General features: G+C 38.6%; 2 protein-coding genes across 6 annotated transcripts in view; both read right to left on the minus strand.

Annotated features, from left to right (window-relative positions):
• Window positions 1–4509, minus strand: part of ush2a (Usher syndrome 2A (autosomal recessive, mild)) — a 195365-nt gene extending 190856 nt beyond the window's left edge. Inside the window, exons 1-4 of the mRNA XM_017303876.1 lie at window positions 3979–4509; window positions 2739–3448; window positions 2184–2398; window positions 1510–1728 (exon numbers count right to left, since the gene is read on the minus strand). Of these exons, the coding sequence (XP_017159365.1) occupies window positions 1510–1728; window positions 2184–2398; window positions 2739–3281 (977 nt within the window). The 5' untranslated portion in view covers window positions 3282–3448; window positions 3979–4509. The remainder of the gene's footprint in view (window positions 1–1509; window positions 1729–2183; window positions 2399–2738; window positions 3449–3978) is intronic.
• An 8737-nt stretch (window positions 4510–13246) lies between these two features.
• esrrga (estrogen-related receptor gamma a) overlaps window positions 13247–24515 on the minus strand; it is a 98936-nt gene continuing 87667 nt past the window's right edge. For all 5 annotated transcript variants that reach the window (XM_008405751.2, XM_008405746.2, XM_008405748.2 and 2 more), the window contains exons 7-9: window positions 22739–22845; window positions 22493–22655; window positions 13247–19005 (exon numbers count right to left, since the gene is read on the minus strand). In XM_008405751.2, coding sequence (XP_008403973.1) covers window positions 18761–19005; window positions 22493–22655; window positions 22739–22845 — 515 coding nt within the window. In that variant the 3' untranslated portion in view covers window positions 13247–18760. The remainder of the gene's footprint in view (window positions 19006–22492; window positions 22656–22738; window positions 22846–24515) is intronic.

Here is a 24515-nt window from a genome sequence, read left to right on the forward strand (position 1 = left end):
TTTGCCTGGTCTACACCCTGGTGTATTTGATTGAAAGYTGATCTGAGCCTTTGTAACTGTGCACCACTTTGGGCTGGCCTAGGACATACCACTCTCCCTTTCTCCAACACTTAAGCAGACTAAGTAGGACATGACAGCTTGTTGTTTCCTGACGGCGATACTGACCTGGACAGGCATTACATGTTCCTTATGAGATCCGTTTCAGACTGTTTTCATTTTCACAAACATCTCCAAAACAGTAAGGTGCTATTTTTGATTGCATACAATATCTCATGCAAGTATGAAAAGTTGTATGAAAAGTTTGAAGTAGGGTTCTGCTCAGAGGTTAGGATGTGTCACAATATATCTCAAATATACCCTTGTGTTCTCATGCAAGAAATATTTCATAAACCATTAAATCTCATMGGGGTTTTACAAAGACAATTGTATGTCATCATCTATTAAAGATACCTCCCAACAAAAAATATTTCTTAAAAGAAAGGTTTTCCAGGTAGAGCAAAGCTGGGGAACATTCATACCTTCTTAAAGGTAGTTCTGTAGAAAAAAAAAAAAATCAGAACCATGATTTTAATTGGCTGCTCCATTTACACTATTTTATGCTTCACACATGATCTGCATCAAACACATATTAAAAACTGCTTTGTAGTTCATTCTTAAATATCTAGACCTATAAAATAAAGAAACAGCAGCCAGAAAAGTAAGCATCATATAAACCTACCCAAGGACTCCAAAACCCCAGCAGTGTTTAATGACACAGTTTCCTATGAACAGACAAACTGARTGAAGAGAATGATCAGCATCATCATTTGTAAATCCAACTGGTAGGTTTGTACAATTCACAATTATAAAGAAAATAATCTAGAGATTTTTTCTACATTAAAACTGCTTTCATAGTTTCAGGATGTAATTTATTCATATTTACTGCATTTAACTTTCTATAGTGAAACATTTCCTTCTGTGTGTAAGCCTTCTTCTCTCAGGGACAGGAGCTCTGGTCACGGCCATTACACTCTCGCTATCTGATAGTTGACTCAAAATGTCAACTGATGCAGTTTACCTTTCAAGAAATCCCTCCATTACGTCAAAGTGCCACACTGATTAGTCGGTTCAGAGTGGAGCGCATACTAAAAGTTGTGTATCCTCCAAAAGCAACGCCCCCCCAAACCCAATATGTTAGAAACAATGTCACTTAGCATGGAAGCTTTTGTTTTTAAGAGATTTTGCACACTTCTCTGTGCACTGTGGCTTAACAAATGTTAGATTTCATCAAAACATGTTCTATGTATGTGTAAATTTAGAAATGGATTGGCCACTTTTTTGTAAGAGAACACATGTAACTCAGAAAATGTGTGTTTTTTTCTTTTAAATCAATCATGAAAAATTTTTTTCAGCTCCTAATAAACAACAGCAAATGTTTAAATCTATCCAAATGAAGCATAAAAAAAATTATTAAACTACACAACTGGCAAATACATTTGGATAACTAAAACTTGTAAACGTTAAACTTACATTTCTCCAGTGGAGCTTGGTTTTAACCACACTGCCAARGTGAGGGAACCACGTGGTCCTACTGCCTGTGAAGGAGGAGTGACCAGACATCCATCTTCGCTGGGCTGAAACAGTACACTGGCAGGTCCAACAGAAAGTCCATCCGAACTTGTTGTGCTTCCAGCCTCTGTYTGAGTCCCACGACGAGTGTCAACAATGTCTTCGGTTACACAGGTTCCCCTGGTAGAATTAGGTTTACATGTGTCAATACAGGAACCTTAAAAGGGTTTAATATTAACAAGTACCTAAACACATTTTTGTCTAACCAGGCTTTATTCTGAAAATTTTGTTGACTGGATTATTTTTTTGTTTTTGTCTCTATAATCTTGTTTTAACTCTCTGATTGTCCAGCAGTTTGTAACAGAGTCTGTGAATAGTGATTAAAGAATAAACGTAACTTATTTACAATAATGTAAGAGCTCTATTAAGGTATAAATACATTTTCTTTTAACTGTAGAGTTCTGTTGAATCAATGTGATTTTTAAGATCAAGCACTTTTAGTTGCAGTACATCCACTGGTACTTTATCCGATGCATATACACCTAGTAAGAAAGATACCGATTCTACATAGAAGTAAACAAGTCAAATAGAAAAATAATACTGCAATAACTTCTTGAACAAATAAAACCAGTTACCTGTGTGCGGCTAACAGTAGTGGGGCATAAGGTGGTGTGGAGGATCTATAGGGGCACTCCTGGACACACATGGCTTGAAAACACAAATGCAATTCATCCTGTGAGGAAGGTGACTGACAGTAGCTTCTCTGCTCTGGAACGCCACAGGTGGACCGAGGCGGCGAGGTCGACACAGGCTTGAAAGCTGCAATATTCTCCATTCGTGGGAAATGCCCCTGTAGAAGCAGTAGAAAGTGTGTCAAAACTGATTTTTTTTTAACATATACTTTCCTAATGACATCAGCAGCTAATGAACATCAAGGGAACCATACAAGAGAGTTATTCAAAATMATTTCTGGGCTTAGATTTTTATTTATTGTTGGGGTTTTTTTGTTTAGTCTCGCTTGTTTAATAATAGTTCCCAAAATGCCAAGTGATCACAGCCATAAAATRCTGGTACACCTAAATATGACAGAATATTTAAACTTGTTGTCCTAGAACAAGCATCAGTCTGATACTGGGCATAGTTAACACAGACTACATCAGTGTAGACACTGTTTRTAAAAACACTCTTACCTGTGATGAAGCAGGTTTAGGATAGAAGCTCAGGAAAAGAAGTGTCAAAAAGGGCAACACTTTATGCCACCTCAGTCCGAGGAAATTCATCCTAATTTTTTCTTCATTGATGYTTTGATGAGATAATGAAAAAATAAGCCAGATCTGCTTGGCATAGATCCTTTTCTCTCTGTGCAGGATTGCACTCTTTTCTCTACATGAACACACACCCATGAGGTCTGTTTCACTCTTGTCTTCTCCTTTAACAAACTTCAGACGTCCTTTTACATCTTTTCTATGTTCTTTTCCATCACTGTTTATTCCTCTGGCCATCGTTTGGAACTTTCTTCGAATGCTTTTCTCTCYRATATCATTCTTCTCCTCAGTCCTCTTTATGTGTTTGACCCCATAGCATTCTTGAATCTTTAAGAAGTCCACCGTGGTTCCAGGTTCTAGAATCTCAGACGCAGGTTCTGGAACCTTCTCACAGGCCAAGGGATGTTCAAGAACCAAAATTTTGTTCTGAAGTCTCCCCACACCGTTTGAATAAGTGATGACTGTCATGGTTCCATGATTCCAGGGTTACAGGGGCATTTTTAGAGGCCAGTGCCCCTAGGGTGAAGCTACCAAGATTAGTCCTCTGTTACACGGTCTCTGTCCCTCACCCCCACACCCGCACACCCAGGAAAACCGCAACCAAAGCCTTCACATGATAGGTAGGATTTCACTATCTGGAAAAAGAGGAAAAAAGAGAACTGGTCAGACCAAAATCCAACATCAGACAAATCTGAGGAGAGTGAAATGCCATGCAGGCTATTCCCTGGCCAAAGCCCACACTATCATGTACAGCTTGATGGAGGCACAGCTCAACTGATACTGCTACATTGCCTCTCGCTTTTCTTCATTTTCCATTGAATTAAACATGCCCTTTTTCCTCTGGCATCTGGCCCCCAGGTTTTATCCAACTAAACAGGTTCTCAAATAAGTTTGTTGGAAATTGAGGCTTAGGCCAAAGCTCTCTTTATTACAATACTTTGCAGCTTCAATTTCACATTTTGACACACACAAAAAAAGAGGCCAGCCGTGTAGTCATCTGAAGTGTTATATTACATGGCCATGGCTCTTGGCTGTAAAGTCCGTTAGAAAATAGAAAAGCCTCCCATGTATCTAATAATGCATACTGTTCTCTATGCCGAGCAAACTTGTAAATCTATGCAGATACTCAAACATTCTAAATATRTAGTAGCTTCAGGATATTTACCTGTTGTGGACACTCYRCACAAACGTTTCTCCCCATCACAAGTGCGGCGTCGACAGRCATTCAACTTGTTCTGGCGTGAGTCAAAGACAGAAAGCCCCCAACAGGTTGTCCCGCACACCTGTCCGCCACCGCTAACAGATACCGCTCCCCAAAAAGTAGTCCTTTCAAAACATGAGTAAAATTACTTCGCCCGGTGTTGACAGGTGGGGGGGAGGAAGTGAATGACAGCACAACTGAACTTGTTGAAGCTGCTCTTTTTTTGTCTCCCTCTTACGTCTCTCATTCACAACACGCGGCGCGCGGTATTAAGAAGATTACTTCGTGCTGCCATCTGCCCAGCAGCGCAACAGGCGGCAGGATACCGGGCGCACGGTAACGCTGCTGCAACGTTACACTGACTAGAACCGGGTAACGGAAACTTGAGAGCAGAAAGGGAGAAAGCTGCGCGTCTTATCCATTTTGCATCAAAAACAGAACGCCAAAACATTGCTTTGAAACTGCGAGACAATAATATACGWGTCAAATAATGACCCACCCACGCCTCTCCCCCCCCTGCATGGTTTGTAATGTTTTTTCCCCCCACCTACGTAGGACACGTCTGGGTTTCAGACAAGTGGCTCTCAGGACCAAAGACGAAAGCTACTTCCGTCTCTAAGCAACGGTAATCAGCCGCAGCCACTGAAAAAAAAAAAAAGCGTTGAAGAAACTTATTTGCATCTTCACATTTCCTAAACTTAACGTTTATCTGTAAGGTAAATCACCCTAATGTATTATCACCCTGTCACAACCTTTTTCAATCACTTGATCAGTTTAGCAATCAGACTGTTTTTCACAATCAGAATTAATTGCACAGCATCTGAAGACATTTAAAATAAAACTATAGCTACTAAGTGTAAGTCTATTATTGACTAATCTTATGAACAGTTAAGTAAATTATATATAATTAAATATTTTATTTACTGTTTCAACTAATTTCTAACTATTAGAACWATAGGGTCATTGTTTATTTAGAAAACCATGTTTTGCTTTGGACTAGTGACTTCTTCCTCTTTAAATTGTCTTTCAGTCCATGTCAGTACGAGTCCTTCGCTGTAGATAATGACTCTCGCTTACCAGTTTCAGCTGTCTTCTTTACAAGGTCTGTAGCTTTTGTTCTTGTGCTACAAAATTGTTTTCCATTAGGATTAAAKCAACAAATTAGCTCTTCACAAGGCATACATTTAAATTCAAGTATCTATTTTTTAAAAGTACCTCATCTTGCATTTAAATCAGCAAAAGCCTATGTTTTTCAGTGTAAACTGAACATTAGCAATGAATTTTAAATGCTTGAACTCTCCCCTCTTTTAGACCTTTTCCTTTATACTTCACCTCAAATAAATTTCCCTAGGTAACATTCTTGCACTTGCTTTCACAGATGCATATAATTCTCCATTTCCTAAACCACACAAACAGAAACACAGAAGTGTAGGTGCCAATGTGTGTTCAGATTCTCTGCATTTTAATTATGTAAACATTTCTGCTAAGACATTTTTATTTTTTTTCTTTTCTCAGTTGACAGTTGTTGTTTTTTTACGTTATCAYACTAATCTCGTTTGAACAGCTGCAATTTGCTTTGGTCGAACAAAGGCATTCTAACTAGGTTTTAATTAAGTGTTCCTAATGACCTTAAGGAGATTAGAGGTTTGCCTTCTAATCAATACCAGGCAGAGAGYAGCAAAGGGAGGGGAAAGAAGGAGAAGGGCGGTGGCTGGGGGCTAGGATAGAGGTAGGGAAAAAAGAGGTGGGGAAAAAAATGAAGGTAGTGGAGGGAGCAGATGAAAGCTAAACTGATGTAGAAAGAAAGTGGAGAGTGGAAAGCGGGGGATGTGAGATCAGAATGTGACAGATCAGTTAGTTAAAAAGTTTCCACTTGAAATGTGTTCATCAATTTATCAATATTTAAAGAAATCTGACCCTTTCTTGAAGGTTTCCCATGCATCTAATCGGTGTCCATGTCAAAGTGGATCAAAGCAACGTTGTCCTTGTCAAATCATATCCTTTCATTTTCTTAAAAACAAACATTCAAATAAGTCAGGTGGCGATTTTTATAAAATCACGAGGAATCTTTCTGTTTTAAAACTTTCATCACGTTTCCCATCTCTTTCCTTCTGTGTTTTGAGTGGGTGAAAATATTACGCCATGGCGTCGGACTATGATCATCGAGAGCTTTGTTATCCAAGAAGTGTTCCTCTTATGCACTCTTAACAAGACATTTGCATAGATTTGTAAGTAGTGTGTCCACAAGACAAAGAATAAAGTCCCACATTGATTGTGCTAATTTATTCAGCCAGGCACAGTCAGTTTCACAGACTGAAGAGCCATCAGAGAAACAGCTTAAAACTCAGTCCCACTATTAACATCGCTTGATTTTCTTAATTGTTTGTGCATGATTCATATTTATCCAAATTGTGTCATCTAGTCTAATAACATTAAGACTAATATGGTAAATATTGGCTGTAAATGTGATGTGGCTCTAACTCCTGAGAGCAGCATGAATATGTATGGGGGCATCCTTGCCCTCACTGTTGATTAGAAAAAAATGAATAAATTGCTGCATCCCTGCATTTTTTTTTTCTATTTTAGGTTAAATTTAATACATGTTAACACACATGCCACTATATATAGTGGTAATCAAAAGTTTACATACTCTTATCATTTACATTAATATTATTTAATAAAACCTTTGAACAGTTGCAGCATATAAGGATGATACAATGCTGGTACAACATTGACAGTAGGCAGTGGCGCAACTACACATTATTCAGGTGGATGCGAAAACATAGATCGGCGCAAATTTATTATATATATATATATATAAGTTTATTTCTTCAATATTATTTTTCATGTCAGTGTTAATGTCATGGTGGTGTTCAGTGACTCCATGATACTTTGAAAAGGTATCATGAGGTTGAGAAACACTGGTCTAACATGACTGTTGTTTCCATCCCCCTTTTTGTTTTCACATAATGGTATGATCCCATATCCTCATATTTGATTGGCCACAAGCTGATCAAAACAAAGTTCTGTTGCTTTGAAAGTGAGAACTTAGCAGCGAACGAGGAAAACATGGGGAGAAGGCTCCCTCCCTCTCGTTTTGTTTCTCTCTCCCTTTCCTCCTCTCTGTCCACCTGTCCTGTGGTGTGCTCTTGTGCTGCTGTTTGTAGCCCCGCCCCTTAGAAAGAAGAACGGCTCTCGGTGACAACCCGTAGTTCACTTGATCGATTCTAAGAGTCGGAACGTTCGCGACCGACCCATCACTACAGGCTGGATATTTGAACGTTTCTGGGAGGAACTGGCATAGTTTTATGCCATAGAAACATCTTTTAAGCATCAACCATAAATTTTCAATTGCGTAGAGGCCATTCCAGAATCATAATGATTCATCTGATCCACGTTTGGAATCATTGTCCTTTATGATGTTTCTTTACACCTCTGAGAAATGTTCCAAAGTTCTATAAACTGGAAGATACTCAAACACAATTTTCACTCCCCACAGTGCAAATGAAGTGAATTTAATTTCAGAAGGGACGGAAAAGGTGCGGACCAAGAAAGAAATTCTAAAATAAACATATATGTTCTTTAATTTGCAGATGTCCATATGGTTGAAAGCGACGTTTTCTGAAGAAGAAAAAACTCTCCAATATGACAACACCTGAGCTTTTTGTACACAATATTTCTATAAGATTACATTAACATGAAAGGTTATCACACAACCAAAAAAAAAAAAAAAACATTCTCAACATATATAGGCCACATACTCAGTATGACAACAAAACCATAACCATTACAAGGACAATTAAGACCAATTTTATCCATTAATTATTCCTCTCTGACCTACATGTGTTTGATTTATCTGCTCAGGTCAGGACAGTGTTGCATAATCAAATGTATGTTTCTATGAACCTTCATACACAATGACAGAATCCCTCTTTAAATAGGCTTATACGTCAGTCCTCGGAAACACACAACATGCATGGTTGGCAAATGTGCCATTTTGAGTCAACACATTGTTTGCTGTGCTGATGTCAGGTTTTATTTTTGGTCCATGTCTTCATTTTCCCCGTCAAACACTTCCATGTGACACTGCTGTCTACATACTTTCTATTTCAGGCATTTTTGTCCTATAATTATGAACCTATCCCACAAATCCCTCTCTCCTCCAGTACCACTCCATCCATGCACTCCATTTCTGTCTCCCCTCTCTCTACCCCGAAACCCTGTTACTGCCCTCTATCACCGAGTCTCTTTGAATGTCCTCGTCTTTCTTGTCCTTGTTTTATGCAGCGTTTTCTATAAATAGGTATATATATTTTAATCCACATTCATCATTTACCCTGCTCGGCTCCAAAATGAAATGCTCCAGAACCCAGATTTAAAAACAATTTGGCTTTCCCTTAACGTTCCACACTTTGCAGCCTCCAGACATTCAGTCCATATTTTGGTGTGTATGTGTGTGTGTGTGTGTGTGTGGGCATGATTTCTGCCCCCTATTGGGGTTGAGGCCAGTGACACCCCCAGGGCTTTGCTGCCCAATCCCCTCCATGCTGCTTTTCTATAGGATTGAATTAACCTCCTGCCTCTCTTGACAATGCACATACACATATCATCATCCAGCAGCAAATTCAGAAACACATACATATACTTTGTCTATGCCAATCACCTTTCCCCTGTCAAAGCTGCATTAGTAGCTTGGGGCGTTTTGGAAACTATCTCCACTTAAATTCTCCCCTGACAATTGGCCTATTAAACTGATACAAAAATGTTGATTTAAACTACACTGGAATAAAGACTGAGCAAGATGTCAGTGGATGAACAATGAGCATAAACAGCAAAGAAGAAAAAAGGTTAAGTGAAGCATATTTTACTGACAGGATGAGAATTTGAAAAGAAACAATTAAAATATAATCATTATGAAATAATAAAAAGATTTACATCTTAGTTATGAAATTACCGGAAGCTAGGCAAAGGCAAATTTCATTATATTAATTTAATTTTATTGGGGAACTCATTGAAGTTTTAAATGAGGGAAAATATTTCTGTTTGTTTCTTTGTTATGCGTTTTTCAAGACTTTTATTTTTATATCCTACCTTTTGAATTGTCTAAATATTTCAGTGTGGAAAAAAGTTGTAATTATTTTATTTCAAAATAGTTCATAAGTAATGCCAATTCACACTAAAATGATCATTTTACAAGACGCTCTATGTCCACACAAGTAGGTCTAGAGAATACAGTTGAGTCAAGTAACAGATTCAAATCCAATGACACTTATTCCTATTTAAATAGTTATAGCTAGCTCTTAAAAAATTCGGTTTGCAATGCCAGCGTATAAAAAGTTTTATTTCTAAGGAACCCAGTCAATTTGCAGTCATTTTCTTGAGGAAGCATGTGGCAACATCCATCCATCCATCCATTTTCTTGCACCCTTGTCCCTTAGTGGGGTCGGGAGGGTTGCTGGTGCCTATCTCCAGCTAACGTTTCGGGCGAGAGGCGGGGTTCACCCTGGACAGGTCACCAGTCTGTCGCAGGGCAACACAGAGACACACAGGACAAACAACCATGCACACACACACTCACACCTAGGGGCAATTTGGAGAGGCCAATTAACCTGACAGTCATGTTTTTGGACTGTGGGAGGAAACCGGAGTACCCGGAGAAAACCCACGCGTGCACAGGGAGAACACGCAAACTACATGCAGAAAGACCCCACTCCGGGAATCGAACCCAGAACCTTCTTGCTGCAAGGCAACAGCTCTACCAACTACGCCACTGTGCAGCCCGCATGTGGCAACAGTGGAAGTAAATGATTCCGATTTAGCATAAAAAACAACAACTCCAGCAGAACCAGTTCCAGCATAAGATGCCGCCAGCGTTGACTGATTGTGGAATGAAAAAACTGGGAAGACACAGAAACACAAAACCTCTGTACTTTCTATCCTATAGAAATGTACTAGAAGTAATTCTGGTAATTTTCTAAATGTTTTTTTTTTCCCATGTTAATGTGACTGAGTTGCATTCAATGATTTTACTACAGTCCCATGTTCTTGAGGTAATCCAATTCTTCATCCTTTCCCACTTGGTTCGTTCTCTTCCTCCTCTCTCTATCACATAAGGTATAAAGTGGCTTTAGTGACTGCATACATTTGTGCTGCATGTGCAAGCTATAGATGAGGGTCAGCTGTCTATTTGCACTTTTAATGTCTTAACTCTATACGATGGGTCATTTATTCTCATTCTCCCCTTTCTCTGTCTTTTCTCTCTTCCCCTTTCTTGTCTTTCTTTCTGTATATATTGCTCTCAATCTCTCTCTCAGGACAGTAAATGTTTTAACTTTCCATTCTATGGGCCATTTATTAGGTTAGTGTACTTTAATAAATAGTCTGACGTGTCACTGTCCATTGAATTAGTGGCACTTTAAATCCCCCCACCAGTGGCCACTAGATAGATGGTGGGTTTAATATGCAGTGGACACTCTTTCTTAGACACCAAACTGAAGGCATCAATAACATGTGAGCACATTCAAATATTTGAAGTAGTATGAAAATATTTGTAGTGCTAAAATGATATCCACAATGATATTTCTTAGTTTTTATTCATTTAACTTTTATTTATGCAGGTTGTTCCAGTGAGACCCAAGACCTAGTTTGCAAGAGAGACCTATCTGGAGAAAAGTAACAACAACAAAAAATTTACAACAAAAACGCAATAACATTAGAGGTAATTAAACAATTGGACTTAATTAAAAAAGACTTTAAGATGAGTGCAAATTTCTCTTTTGTTCTTTTAAAAGAAATTTAAATGATCATAAAGGGAATCAAATCAATATTTCAAGTTTCTGATGGGTGCTCCAATTTTGATCGTACGAATATGACACAGAGGAAAAGAAAATCCTGAGAACAAAGTCTGTGACTGGACTGTCACAGACTTTCACAGAGGCATAAGTACTCCAGGAACAATCAAAGAGCAGCTTTATAGATGAAAATGTACAAGTGCATCAGTCTATGGATTGATAACGATGATCACCTCACCTGAGAACATGCAGAAGACAGACACACAAAGCTCACGCTGTCCTCCAAATATCCAGATCTAAAAATGTAAGTGTTTTTATGTGTTCTCTGTTGAACAAGAGGAGTTCAAATCTCTAAAACAGTGAGCTAAAATATTACTCATATTGTTAGTGCCAACCTGCCACACATTAGGACCTTGCAGGTCACACAGCCTAAAACAGAAATGAACACCATTCGCGACTCATCCTGTTCACTCTGGATCAAGACAAATCGGATCTTTGTTTTTTGTTTTAACAAAGACATAAAGCTGATAATCTGACAGCTTTGACATTAAATATAAATAATAAATTTTGGGTTTCTGGAGAATGTAGCAATATAAACTCAGCTTTGCAGCAGAACATGTGTAAAAGAACATAAAAATGAAGACACCACTCAAAAATGTGTAACTGAAGGTAGAGGCAGATTAAAGATCAACAAAGATATTGGAGAAATAATAAAAACATTCCCACTAGAGTTGTCAGCTTGTAGCCCAAGGCTCCCAGAGGTTTATTTGGTCAAATATGAATAATGTTTGGAGATGTCAAAGCATGAGAGGAACACAGAGGGCTGGAAGTTACCACATACGTTGCCACTCAGCAGGAAGGCAGCTCCTCATATCAGCAGCTGGATGAGATGCATTTTGCTCAGGACTTGCTGCCTCAAACAAAAGACTTCAGGTTTATTGGGCYCCTGATCTTGATTGAAGGATGTCTTGTGGAGCAGAAAGATGTGCTGGGGTGTCGTCACGGTAATCTGGAAACTGCCGTGTGTTTTTTTTTGTGGTAAAGTTCATAACTGAGCCTTTACCTATGGCCTTAAGATGAGAATCATGAGCAAAAGATCAAGATCAAAAATATAATTGTCTTTCTCTGTTGGGTTAGTTGCGCTGAAAGGATTCAGCTGAGGTGGTATGGCAGCTCAACAATATGCCTCTTAGGATAAAATGGGCTGGAAAATGTCACTAAGAACAAAGATGTCTGGGCTTGTCTTCTTGGACCCGTTTCAATGTTATTTTTTAATTTTTAAGAAAAAAAGTGAAAAATCATTTTCACTATATATATATATAATGCAGAACAAAGAGATCACACAGAAGCAGGCAAAAGACACAAAAGATACTTGGAGAAGCGAAGGTGCAAGGAGAAATCCAGATGAAGCCAGAGGGCAGCGGGGGGAAAAAATAAATAAAAAAAAGAGTTAAAGTGGGCATTAGCGATGCGGCGTGTGGAACCCACTCTAACACATGTTCCACAAGGTTAACGATAAGAGCCCCGTAGCAGCCGAAATGCTCAAGTAGCTTTTATTATATCATAATAATCAATCAAAAATAAAATAAAACAAATGAACTCCAAAAGGCAACCAAGTAAAATAAAACATCTGTGCGGAGGGCTGAGTGAGCGGGCAGCAACTTAAACCGAAGAGTGAGAAGAAAGTGTGCAAGAAGGCTATAAAAAATGATTCGCTCCACTAATATCTTCTTATGACATCTAGTTGAAAAATATTTGCCCGCAGGTCAGGGCTCCCCCCTGTTAGGGAGAAAGCTTCTTAAAACCCTTCATGGCTATATGCTACATTAAATATCTGCCCTCTGCATCCCATTTACTGTTGCTGGGCACTGAGAGGAGGGGCTGGGGGGAAACGAGGGAGCCATCGGTTCAAAAAGGTGTGATCTTGAACGAGAGACTAAGAAATAAAACGACACGACCAATGCGAAGTTTAGAAATGAAACTCATTAAAACAGAGATATAACCTGGTTATCTAAAGTAGCATAAGAAACTGAGTCTGATAGTTTCTGTCACAGAGAATGACGAACGGACAGCCAGTTTAAGGGGAACCCCATTTCCTGTCTGATTTCACTTTTCTTTTCATTGCCTACATGCAGTCTGTATGTGTACTTCTTGAAAAGAAAAGTAGTCTGTGTGAGTGTTTAGTTTTCTGTTTGAAACCTGGTTATATAGATTTGGCTTTGTGACATTACAAAGCCAAATGTGGCTACTTGGTGGTTCTAAATGAAATAAGTTTCCATGTGTAGGAAAACTATAAATCGACTTCTGTAACTCAGTGCTTGCCGTAGTCTTGTCTTGCAGAACTGACAACCAGAAGCATAGCTTGCTTTCTATTTGCCGATACTGTAGTTGTGGCAAATCATTATTTAGAAAAAAAAAAAAAAAAATCAGAGACAGGAGGCTGATTTCAAAACTGGAAGCCTGGTTTTAATTGATATTGCTCTACAGTAATAATCCTGAAAGGCATAGTTTGGAGTAACACGTAATGTTTTAACCCATAATAGTTTAAGTTACAGAATCATAGGTCTCTCTTTTTGCAATGAACAATATATACAATGTGAAATAAATACATTTACACAAATGAACATTATTGTTGGAGCACACTTGTATGATACACGTCACAAAAATATACAGGTTATTGTTTTTCTTTTTTTTTTTGTTCTATTTATTGATGTGAAGCACATCTAAAATCTACAGACATGTTTTTTAATAATACTAGACGGTCTTCTCTTGTCAGTAATTCATCACCACTCAGGCGCCTGGTTATCCTTGCGCATCTATTTTGTCCCCCAAAAGTTTCTCTCTCCGTTAAATATTCCCACTTTTGCAAATTCAGACTGGAGACAGGCTGCAGCACAAGTGGCAGTTACATTTTGGGATTAAATATAACTAAATGACAAATATTGTAGAGCTGCAGGATGCTAAATTTTGGTCTTTGTAGATTTTAGGTGGAGCCAAGGGGGACAGTCAGCCATGACTGGCCACTATGGGTCAATCAGTTTCCCCTTTGCTCCATTTAAACTCTTCTAAAATGAAGTATTTGCGTCGAGTGAGGGCAATAAGATGTTACCCAAAGTGCAAACTGGTCAAACTCTTGGTATCAGAAGCCCACCAGAAAAATCCCTAGACAGTCAATCCTTCGATTGTTACTTGTGGAAACACCAGGTTTGGTGGTTGTAATACTGTAGATTACTTCTAAATGCAGAATCCTAATAAAAAGACATATCATCATTTGGCTATACAAGGTAACACAAGAAATGTGCAACTTTAGCTTCGTCATCTTACATTGTCTTCAATCCTAACAACAAAAAAAGTGCATAAGGTAAAATGCTCCCCTCCACACAAATTGTGGCGGTAAGTCAGATCAAAACCTGGACAAAGCCTCTGAGTTCAGAGGATAATTTCTTTCAGTCATCCAAAATGGCCCTGGCCGGAATAAGTGTCATCTGCGTAAACCATTTCTGAGCACACAGACTCAGTTCAGCGTTCATCACCTCGGAGAGTTTAAACACCCTTCAGTGTGTTGAATAGGTCAGGAGTTCACAGGGACACTAATGACAAGAGACAAATAAATAAAAACAGCAACAAAAAGACAAAGAACAGTTGGAAGAGAGCACCAATCTTCCATCCTTTGTTCGGTATAATGTACAGTGGAGAGTATTCAACACAATTTGCAGGGGGACAGTGGTCAGACATATTAGAATTTACAACCAAAACAGGAAAAATCAACTCTTATATTCAGAGCTTAACATATAAATCGTTTATCTGTGTTCTGCTAATTTTACTCTCTTAAAACAACAGATGGCAATGTTGGTGATGGTGTGATTTTAAATATGTATTTTGGAGTTTAATTTTACTGGACTGTACCATGTGTCCACAATGTCATGGATGTTTTGGAGAAGATAATTGGGTTTCTTTATTAGGGAAAGAAAAAAAAAATATTATTTTTTTGTTGGTTTTTCTTATTTTTCTTTTGAAACGGCAAAAATAATGGCTGAGCTGAGCTTTACAGAGGGCAGATATGTACAGTGAATTTATCAAAAAAGTGCCACCTACGAATTACTCAAATGTCCTTTTATTTCAGCTTTATTTACCTAAAGATATACAGAATATTTTATTCTACAGGAATGTTACACAAATGATCAGTTTCTTCATTTAGATATTTGATATTTAATTATGTATAGCTGGGTAGAGATGAATGCTGTAATTTGATCGTGGTAGCCAAGTTAAAGAGCCTTATGTCATGTTTGGTTCATTTTTAGCAACTCCAGTGCCCAGACCCCAAAGTACTGATAGACAGAAAGACAAAYGACATGGCCTCTACTCTACTCTGTTGTCTAAAGAAGAAGAAGCACACAGCACAAATCACCACAAGATAAAGTACACAGCAACATCTTAAAAAGACTCAACAGAGGAGAAAAGAATGAAATCATAGACGATTTACAAACGGAAGCTGATCAAAGAGAGAGAACTCTTTTTCTTGACAGAAAAAACAGCAAACATGAAACGCACAGGCTGAACTACATTGTTCCCCCCCCGCCCCCATTCGTTTTTCTTGATTTTTTTTTGTTTTAACAATAAAATGTATTATGTTAGAATTATAATCTGCATAATTTACAATATACAGCAGGGTTAAAGAAGGTAGAGGAAATGCCCCTTACTAAAAATATTGATGGTTGATACAGGACATGTGTTGTTAGAGGTCAACTACACTTAAATTGCTGCACTCCTCAGCTGTGAAATGTTGCAATTTTACATTAGATTACAGTGTCATCTACAATAGATATTTTGGCATTCTTATTTGGCTTTAAAAATTACATACAGTAAAAACAAAACAAACAAAAAAAAAAAGAAGTAAATGTCAACTGTCTACCTGTTATGTATGCTTCAACTGTAAAACCCAACGGTCTCCCACCCTTTTCCGATTCTTTCTTCAAGAGAAACTATGTGACTTTAAACATGAAATATGTTCTTTACAGTTAACAAAATACATGAGGATTACTGCCATAAAAACGTGTTCCTCATTTTAAGCCATTTAAAGCTACAGTTTAGCTTAGATAGATATTCACATCTTAAATTACTATTCGGAAAGGCCTTAACAGTCCAGTTTATACACAAGCTAATGAGGCAGATTTAAAAGACGAGTCACAAGCTAATTAGGTAGTTAGCCAGACAGGAAGGAGGCACGTTAATAAATATTAGTAGAAATGCATTTGATAAACTCTTCCATTCCCTTTTGTCTGGATGCCTCTTTTTATTATCTTCACTCCTTCTGATCCTGTTAGTTTTACTTTCGATTTAACCGTCCATTAACAAGAAAGAAGCCAGCTAGCATAGACTGTATAAGGATCGACTGTCAAGCCAAAGAAATCTAATTTCCAATGGCGAAGAGGGTTCATATCAAAATCTTTACATCGTATTTGTAACCTCATAAAACTTTGTTTTCATAGAATTTTCACATTCAAATTCTATAGTTTAGCATTGATGACTATTATATAATTACGCTTTAATTGCAATTCGAATGATTACCAAAGCATCATGTGATGAACTTGAGTTGAAACACAAAAGAGCCCTTTAAATCAACTGGTGATGTTACAGGGGCCAACCCTCTGAGAACCACTTTTATACAGTCTATGACAGCAAGCAAACAGGAAGTGGTATGAACACGGCATTCAATCAGACGGATGTTTTGATTTAGTTAGCACCGTTGCTTTTCCAAACAAACTTTGATTTAATGAGGTTTCACAGCTGAACCCAAATACATCCTCCTACTGGTGCAAATTGATAAACTAAATATTTTATTTGTGAGTCCCAAACAAACTCTCTTCCCTAAATCTGATCAACTTTATCCACAAAGATGACGAGAACATTTTATGTAGCGACTTTAATCTGAATTATCCTATTGCTGGTCCATACTGCCTGCAGCTAACAGTCTTTACCAAATTTAGAGTCGAGTGTCTTCCAACAGCTTATAACAAGTTTTACAGAGAAAGAAAAGCAGCATTTTTTTTTTTTCCATTGAATACATCTTTTCCCCAAATTTGAGACTGGCACAAAATGTTAATATTGCAGACTTCGTCCAAATGCCCTTCGTCCCCCTATTAAAAACCACTATTGCTCAGAGTTTTTAAGACAAACTGAATTGTTAACACATTATTACTTGTGATATTTGTTACATATATGTGATAATGTTGACAGTGGTCAGGCTGATGGAAATAAAAGAAAAGACATTGACTTACTCGGTTGTGAGAAGATCATTTTTAAATTTAAAACAAAGCTGGGATATACGTCATATACAGGATGAAAATATTTACACTTATATTGGTATTACCATTATGATTTTTTTTTTAGGAGGAAAAAAAAAAAGACAAGTTATTTTAAAGCAAAAACAGTTGTTCTTAAGTTAGTTTAATCAGCAAACCTTTCCAGCTGATTTGCCTTCTGTCTCAATCTTCTGCTACATTTCTTGAGAGAGTCACGAGACACGGCCGCAAGAAATGAGCTGGAAGTCGCGAACACTTTAGGGTGACGAGTGCAGGAGTGAGGCGAGACTGTGGAGTGTGGATGGTGATCTTGGGCCAGACCGTTTCTAATGGCACACTGAGAGAGTGACACTGCTACTGATGCTGTATGTGGAGAGCTGCAACCCCGGATCCCAAACAGCTAAAGAATGTTTCAAACGAATATCCAAACACAAGAGGGGCGAATGACAGAGTATTTACCTCCAAGGAAAATGTGAACTATTTAAAGGTTTTTGTTAGGAAGACAGTTTTGATTCACAAGTCTGATTATGGTGTTGAATATCAACACAAGTCGAGTGTTAAGACTCAAATGCAGTCTTATAGGCCAACAGATAATAGTGTTGTCTAGCTGCCCTTTTCTTTTTTTTTTTTTTTTTAATCGCTCTTAAGTTTCATCAACAGTACAAACACAGCTGACAATTTTGGTTGACTAGAATCAATCGTCTTCATGAAGCAGAAGCTACTCGGGTGCTACTGAAAAAAGGGAGTCATGGAAAACCAGAAAATGTCTAAAGTGTTTGTTTCCATTCCTGGTCCTAGGTGCTCTAACCCAGCAACAACCGTAAGAAAAACTGACAAGCAGAGGGCAAACTTTCTTTCTTTTTTTTTTTTTTTTTTTTTTTAGGTCCAGGACTGGAAACCACCTAAAACCAGAACAGATTGGGGTTATGACTGTAAAGTTTGCTGGCATCCTCTGAATGGGTGGTTCCATTCTTTGGCAGGGCAAATATCCTCTTCTTTTCTTTCAGTCCATCCATCCAAACTTCTCTGTACATGTACACCTACGACAAATGTCAGTATTTTCTATGCACTGATTCCCCCTCCCCCTCCCCCCCACTCAGTTCGTGTTGAACTTTAAAAAAAATTTATTTTATATCGAATGGGAGTGTGGAAAGAAAACGTGGGTATAGTCTGAGAGTCTTTCAGGACTAACGTGGAGAGTTTTATTGTCTGTTATGTTTCCTCAGTTGTCTTTCATTAACATTTTAAGTGTTATTTGATGCATAAATGTTCTGTCACAATCTGAATTTCTGGTAATTGTTACATAACTGCCATGGAGTGCCTGTTCTGACCTGTCGTCTTTCATTGGCCGTTTGTAGGGTTGAGTCCTCCTGTCCCTGTCTTCATCAAAAAAAGGTTCCAGTGAACGCTCCTCAAGTCAACAACTAGTGCTTTAGGGTTCAGGTGTCAGGTTTTGATCGATTCTGCAGGGGATGTGTCAGCCAACAGCTCTTAAGAACATATCTGTGTGTGTTTGCACGTCTGTGTCTGCAAGTATAGGAGTATCTGCATGTAAAAGAACAAGAGGTCATTCGAAGTTGTTGATCAAAGTTTGACATGTAGCTCGAGTCACTCAGACCGGCGTCTATCTGTCCTTCCGTCCAGTCCCCGCCCTCAGACCTTGGCTTCCAGCAGCTCCAAGAAGAGTTTGTGCATTGGGACCTTCCCATCCTGCTTGATGCTGTAGAAATGCTGCACAGCCTTGGTGGAGGTCTGACGGAGTAAGGGGAGAGTCATAAGCAGCTTGCCGGCCCGGCGGGGATCCTCCTGGTGTTGGGAAGCCTCATAGTCCTGCAGGGCCTCGTGGAGCACATCCTGGAGCTTCTGTACCGCATCCACATCCTCAATGTGCATGGAGTCTGGACAGAGAGGAAAAGTCGATGTCAGAATAAAATTATAAAGACAATACGTTGTCATTTCATGGGATGAGATGCCTAAAATGGTACAATGAAAAAAAAAACAAAAAAAAAAAACTGGTCTTGCTGGTTTTGGTGGCAAAAATACATCAAATATTTGTGAAAACTGGCAATCTGTCGACAAATTGTTTTAATCAGTCCCGATGAAGAGATTTAATTCTTCGTCATTTCCTACCTATGAGCTGTTAATTCCATAAAATAACTGCTAATCATTCCCCGCAGTTTTTTTTTGCAATTATGCAAACATGTGAATTCATACGATCAACAGATCTCTGCTTATGGTATAATACAAAATCTGGGATTTATATTTCTGACTTAAAAAGCAAATAGAAATTCAAATGATTTTTTGAGCGACTTTAAAACGGTCAAATTGAAATAAAAATCTGTATGAAACAGATTATTAAGCATTTAGTCAAAAATCWGATTTTTAGTGGCACTGAAACAAAAACATTAACTGACATTGTTTTAATGTTAAGTAGCCTTCACACATCTTGTTTCTTACTAAAACTAAAAACATGGCTGTAGTTTTACCATCACATGAATCCAGACACTAGTTTTCTCAATGTCTGCGAAGGGTGCGCCTGTGGGTGTGATGAATGGACAGGTGAAAAGACGAGTGGGAGGATAAGAAAAGAGATAGATTCTTGAAACGATGAAGAGATGCAGCAACAGCAAACATAGTTTCTCTGTGTGTGTGTGTATGTGTGTGTGTGTGGAAAAATCTGCAGCTGCTCACGTCTACGCTCTCTTGGTGTGTTTGGACGTATAGCAGTAAAGGATGAGATTGTCTCAGTAATAATGCTCCGTATCGCCCCTTTGGGATGCAAAGTCCTAATGTGAGCTGGCCTTTGGCTCACAGCCTCCGATCAATGTACTGATCAATGATTACATGCATGTTAAATAATAATTACAAGTCAACTATCAATGGCCACTGCACTTATACCACACCCAGCTTTCCACATAATATTATGCTTTTACTCACTAGAGGCACATTAACATGCACACAAGTTTAAAAACACATCGTAAAGACTTAAAAAAAAACAACAACTTAAAATACGAGAATAGAAGAGAATAAAACCAAAGGAACCTGATCACTGACATTAAAAACCAGAGGAAACGAATAAAAACGATGATGCTCAAAGAGACAAAACGAGTCGACATTTACACAAAGATTTGCGCATTGACACACACAAACACACTGAATTACGCATTGCTGAATTTAGGGAGGGTAATACATACATCAGTATGCAGGAGGAGAGCGGTCAGCGGGCTGATTTCTTTGGGATCAATAGAAAGCTCAGTCCATCATATTTTTGGGTTGAGATCAGCTGTTGTGTTTCTTTGTAWTTTTAGGGGATGTAAAGAAAGGAGGAGGCGGATGAATTTATTAAAAAAAGGTGAGCGAGGTAAATGTATGATCAAAATTTTATTATTATTTTTTGAATAATTTCAGGCCAAATATTAAGTGAACGTACATTTCGTTATGTGGACATAGCTTCTGCTGACAAGTCAGTAAAGGAGTACTATTAATAAACTCCATAAAAAAAATAAAAAGCAATTCTACTTTTCTTTATCGTTTCATTTAAAGTGAGGACCCTCCTCATATGCAGCCAGTACTTATCGGGATGAAGTTATATGGAAATTTAATGAGTTTCACATTATTTTTATTAGTGTAGAGTTTAAGCTGATAGACGTGGCTTCTGCCTGTGCCGTGACCTGCTGTAGCCTCTCAAGTAAAACAGCAGACTTTAATGAGCACAAGCACATAAGGCTGTTAAAAGTGAACATGTTAACATGGAACTAATTCACACATAAACAAGGGAAAACACAAGCAGGAGCACACACACACGCACGCACATGCACACACGCACGCACGCACGCACACACACACACACACACACACACACACACACACACACACACACACACACACATGTGCCTCCCGTTTCCCATGGCCGGTTTAGCTTTCTTTACATGTGGGGCACGTTTGCTAACATTTCTTAAGGCTTGGCTTCATTAATGCAGACGATTAGCATCCTGCGAATTAATTAGTGTCAGTGCCCTTCAAAATGCTAATGCTAGCATTCTGTTGTCTYGGAGTGCAGTTAGAGTCTGGGCAAAGATACAAAGTTCTTACTGTATACRGACATCAGTGGTGAAATTTAAAAAACTTCCTGCAGAGTTTAGCAGCCTGTCATTACAGTCACGCTAATATACAACTAGACTCTAGAAGTRGGTGCTTTTTTAGGACTCCTTCAGTYTGAATTTGCTTTTTTGATTAATGTTTGATTTGATGTTTGTCGTAAATTGCCAATGTACAAATGAACTGAATCGAATTAAGACGCAGGGCACCGAAATCATCCTTGTCTCCAACATCAACTACTTTTTTAGATTAAATTCCACATATTTTAAAAGTAAAGTGTATAAAAACCATTTGGTAAGGAAGCACAGATGCACCCAAGATGTGACAAATAGGAGAATTTCACAGAAAGTCTACTGGAAAACACAGCACCCAGAGTGCACTGRTTTTTAAACCAGTGCACTCTGTCTGTTAAAGAGAACTATTTCAAATTACTTTTAGATTCACATTCCTGATTTTTATATATGTTTCCTTTGATTACCATGTCAGAAAGATGAATGAAAAACACCCTAGTTTATAAATTTATGTGTAAATGTTTGGTTTGTTGGTGAGCACAGATGAAGACTGACACATACAAAAGGGGTTCTACTTCACCCATTGAAAGCGCTTGCAGTACATTCTCCCATTTAAACACATTGTATTGACAGCTTCCCCCTTGTAATTAAAGAGTACTGAAGAGCTGGCTGGCTTCCAAGACAAAGTTCAAAAGACGGGTCACGAGAGGAAGAAGGTGTGTGCGTGAGGCAGCGCGTGTGTGTCAGTCAGCTGTCGATGCAGCTGGACACATCAGAGACGGGCCTTTATCGACAGATTCGGGAGCCTAATGATTTTACTTTATTTAACAGGCATCTGAAGAGACGACTATGCTAATTATAAAAGGGATTGCCACTTTGTTTGGGGGGTTGAATTCAGATTGAACACGTCTGTGCATGTTTGTACTACACCCCCTGTGAGTATGCATGCATAAAATATGTGTGGGCCTGAGCGGCACTTGTGACAACTGGAGTATGACAAGACAAATGTGGGTGACAGTTACAGTGGAAGTGGTAAACTTGACAACAACAACAACAACAACAAAATCCATCCCCTTATGTGTAAGCATACTCCATCAAACATGCACAGAGGTGTTGTTTTGTGTGTTTGTATGTATGGTATTGAAATCAGGCTCTGGTGTTTCATCCTAAATGAGCCCCACGGGAATAAACTGGATTCCTGGGATTAACTCGCTCTCAGCAGACAGACGTCAGGGCGCAGAGAGAGAAAAACAGCTACGAGTGAACAGTTTCAAACCTGAGTTGGCCAGCGCGATAGCCTTGAGAGTGACGAATTCCTCCTTCTCCAGCTTCATAGACTTATATTTCTTGACCAGCTGAAGAATGGCGTTGTTCAGGTCCAGAAGGCCAGCTAGTTTCGACTGGTCCTCGTCCATTATGTAGTCCTCAGCATACACCAGCTGTAAAGGAGCAAGGAAAAACGACACAASTTAGATTGGAATCTGTCAATTTCATGTGAGCAAGAAAAAGCGAAGCCTCCTACTTTGTCTTCAAAGGAGAGTGAGCGATACACAACGCGCAAAATCAAGATCTCCATCCATGCGCTCTGCAGTAGACTCATCTGGTCTGCCAGAGACAGCGTGGAGAAGCCTGGAGAAAAGTGACACGTGTAAAAGAYGAACATTAGGAAGGGAAATTGATCAACTTCTTCTTTTATGTTTGTTTGCTGGTTTTTATTTCTGTCATTTTGAGTCAAATACTAATGTTTTATGCATCTTGAATTTTAGCAAACTCGCATTGAGGTTCGTATGAAGTTTCAACRTAAATTAAGTGTAGAATGAATGTTTTTGGGAAGGAGAGAATAAAAACATATTGCAGATTTTTTTGKTTTGTTTTTAGAAAATAACACTTTTTCAAAACATTGAAATATACTCCAAGACTGGATTACCTTTTACTTATTAGTAATACTGCTGTAACCAAATCCATAGATTACAAGAAGTAATCAAAAGTTAAACTACAAAGTAAGGAAGATATTCAAAGGACAGGATAAAGGGGTCAACTCCTTTCTATCTTTCGGTTTTACCCTTCATCCATTAACTTGACCAGAATCCTCCTTCCAGTTCTCCTCCTCCTCCTCCTCCTGCTCCTCCTCTTCCACTTCCTCTGTCCCCTTCGCTCAGGGCTATTCCCTGGGGGATGGTAAGCCTTATCTCAGCCTGCCACAGCCTCCATGGATCAATGCTGGACATCACTGCAGCGCTACTCAAAACACACACTAATTGCTGCTACGGCCTTAAAACTGCTGGTTTCTTTAGTGGTCAATCCATGTCCTTTCATTTGGAGATCTGTCTTTTTCACCACTGCCTGTGCTTTTATATCCGAGTCTGTCTTTCTTTGACTGATCTCATCTGTTTGTTCTTTTTTTTTTTTTTCTTCTTCTTTGCTCCATTTTCATGCGTCTTGTCCATTTAAATGCTTAAATATTATTTCTAATTATGGTCTGGATCCTTATGTTTTTATTTACATTTTTTTTGTAATTGTCTTACTTTTCTATGAAACTCACGCTCCGTCTTTTCCTTTTTATTTCTCTTTAATGGAACACCTGCCCACTCACACCTCTCCTCACAGCTGTCCCTTCCTCACACACCTGTCCATTCACACCTGCCTGTCTGCCTACATGGCTGCTTCTTCATGAGTGCAAACCTTCATAGAGAATGCAGCGACAGTGGACCATGAGAGCGCACCTGTCAGACCTCATTGCAGAGCCACTTCCCCCAGTTTGTTCATTTGTGTGTGAATGTGTGTGTGCGTGTGTGTGTGTGTGTTGGAATAGAGCATCCTGCCAAGAAAACAGGCAGATGAGAAGGCAGATATAACTTTAGCAACATCTGCTGCAATGGGCCTCCTCTTGAGATGCTGGATATATTACTTGGAGTTTGTGTATTGGGGACAGGTGCCTCATTAAGGCAAAGCTGGAAGCTAGTGTTGATTGTAATGTTCTTTGGTGTTGTGCAACTTTCAAGAAATATTTCATTTTAAAAGAACACACACACAATCAAAATATAGTGCCTTGCAAAAAAAAAAAACAACAACAAAAAACAACCTTTTCACACTCAAAAGTGAGGTATTTGAGGTCCCGATTACAAAACKTGGCACGCAAATTCAAATAAACACGACTATTATAGGGACAAAAATTGTTTACTTCATCAAAAATCATCTGCATGATAAGTGGGGTTGTGAATGTGGTCATTGACAAACACATTCCTCTTAATTACAGATAAAGTGCACACATGTACGCCCACGCACACACACACACACAC

The sequence above is a fragment of the Poecilia reticulata genome, linkage group LG3 (assembly GCF_000633615.1).
Source record: "Poecilia reticulata strain Guanapo linkage group LG3, Guppy_female_1.0+MT, whole genome shotgun sequence".
NCBI classification, from domain to species: domain Eukaryota; kingdom Metazoa; phylum Chordata; class Actinopteri; order Cyprinodontiformes; family Poeciliidae; genus Poecilia; species Poecilia reticulata.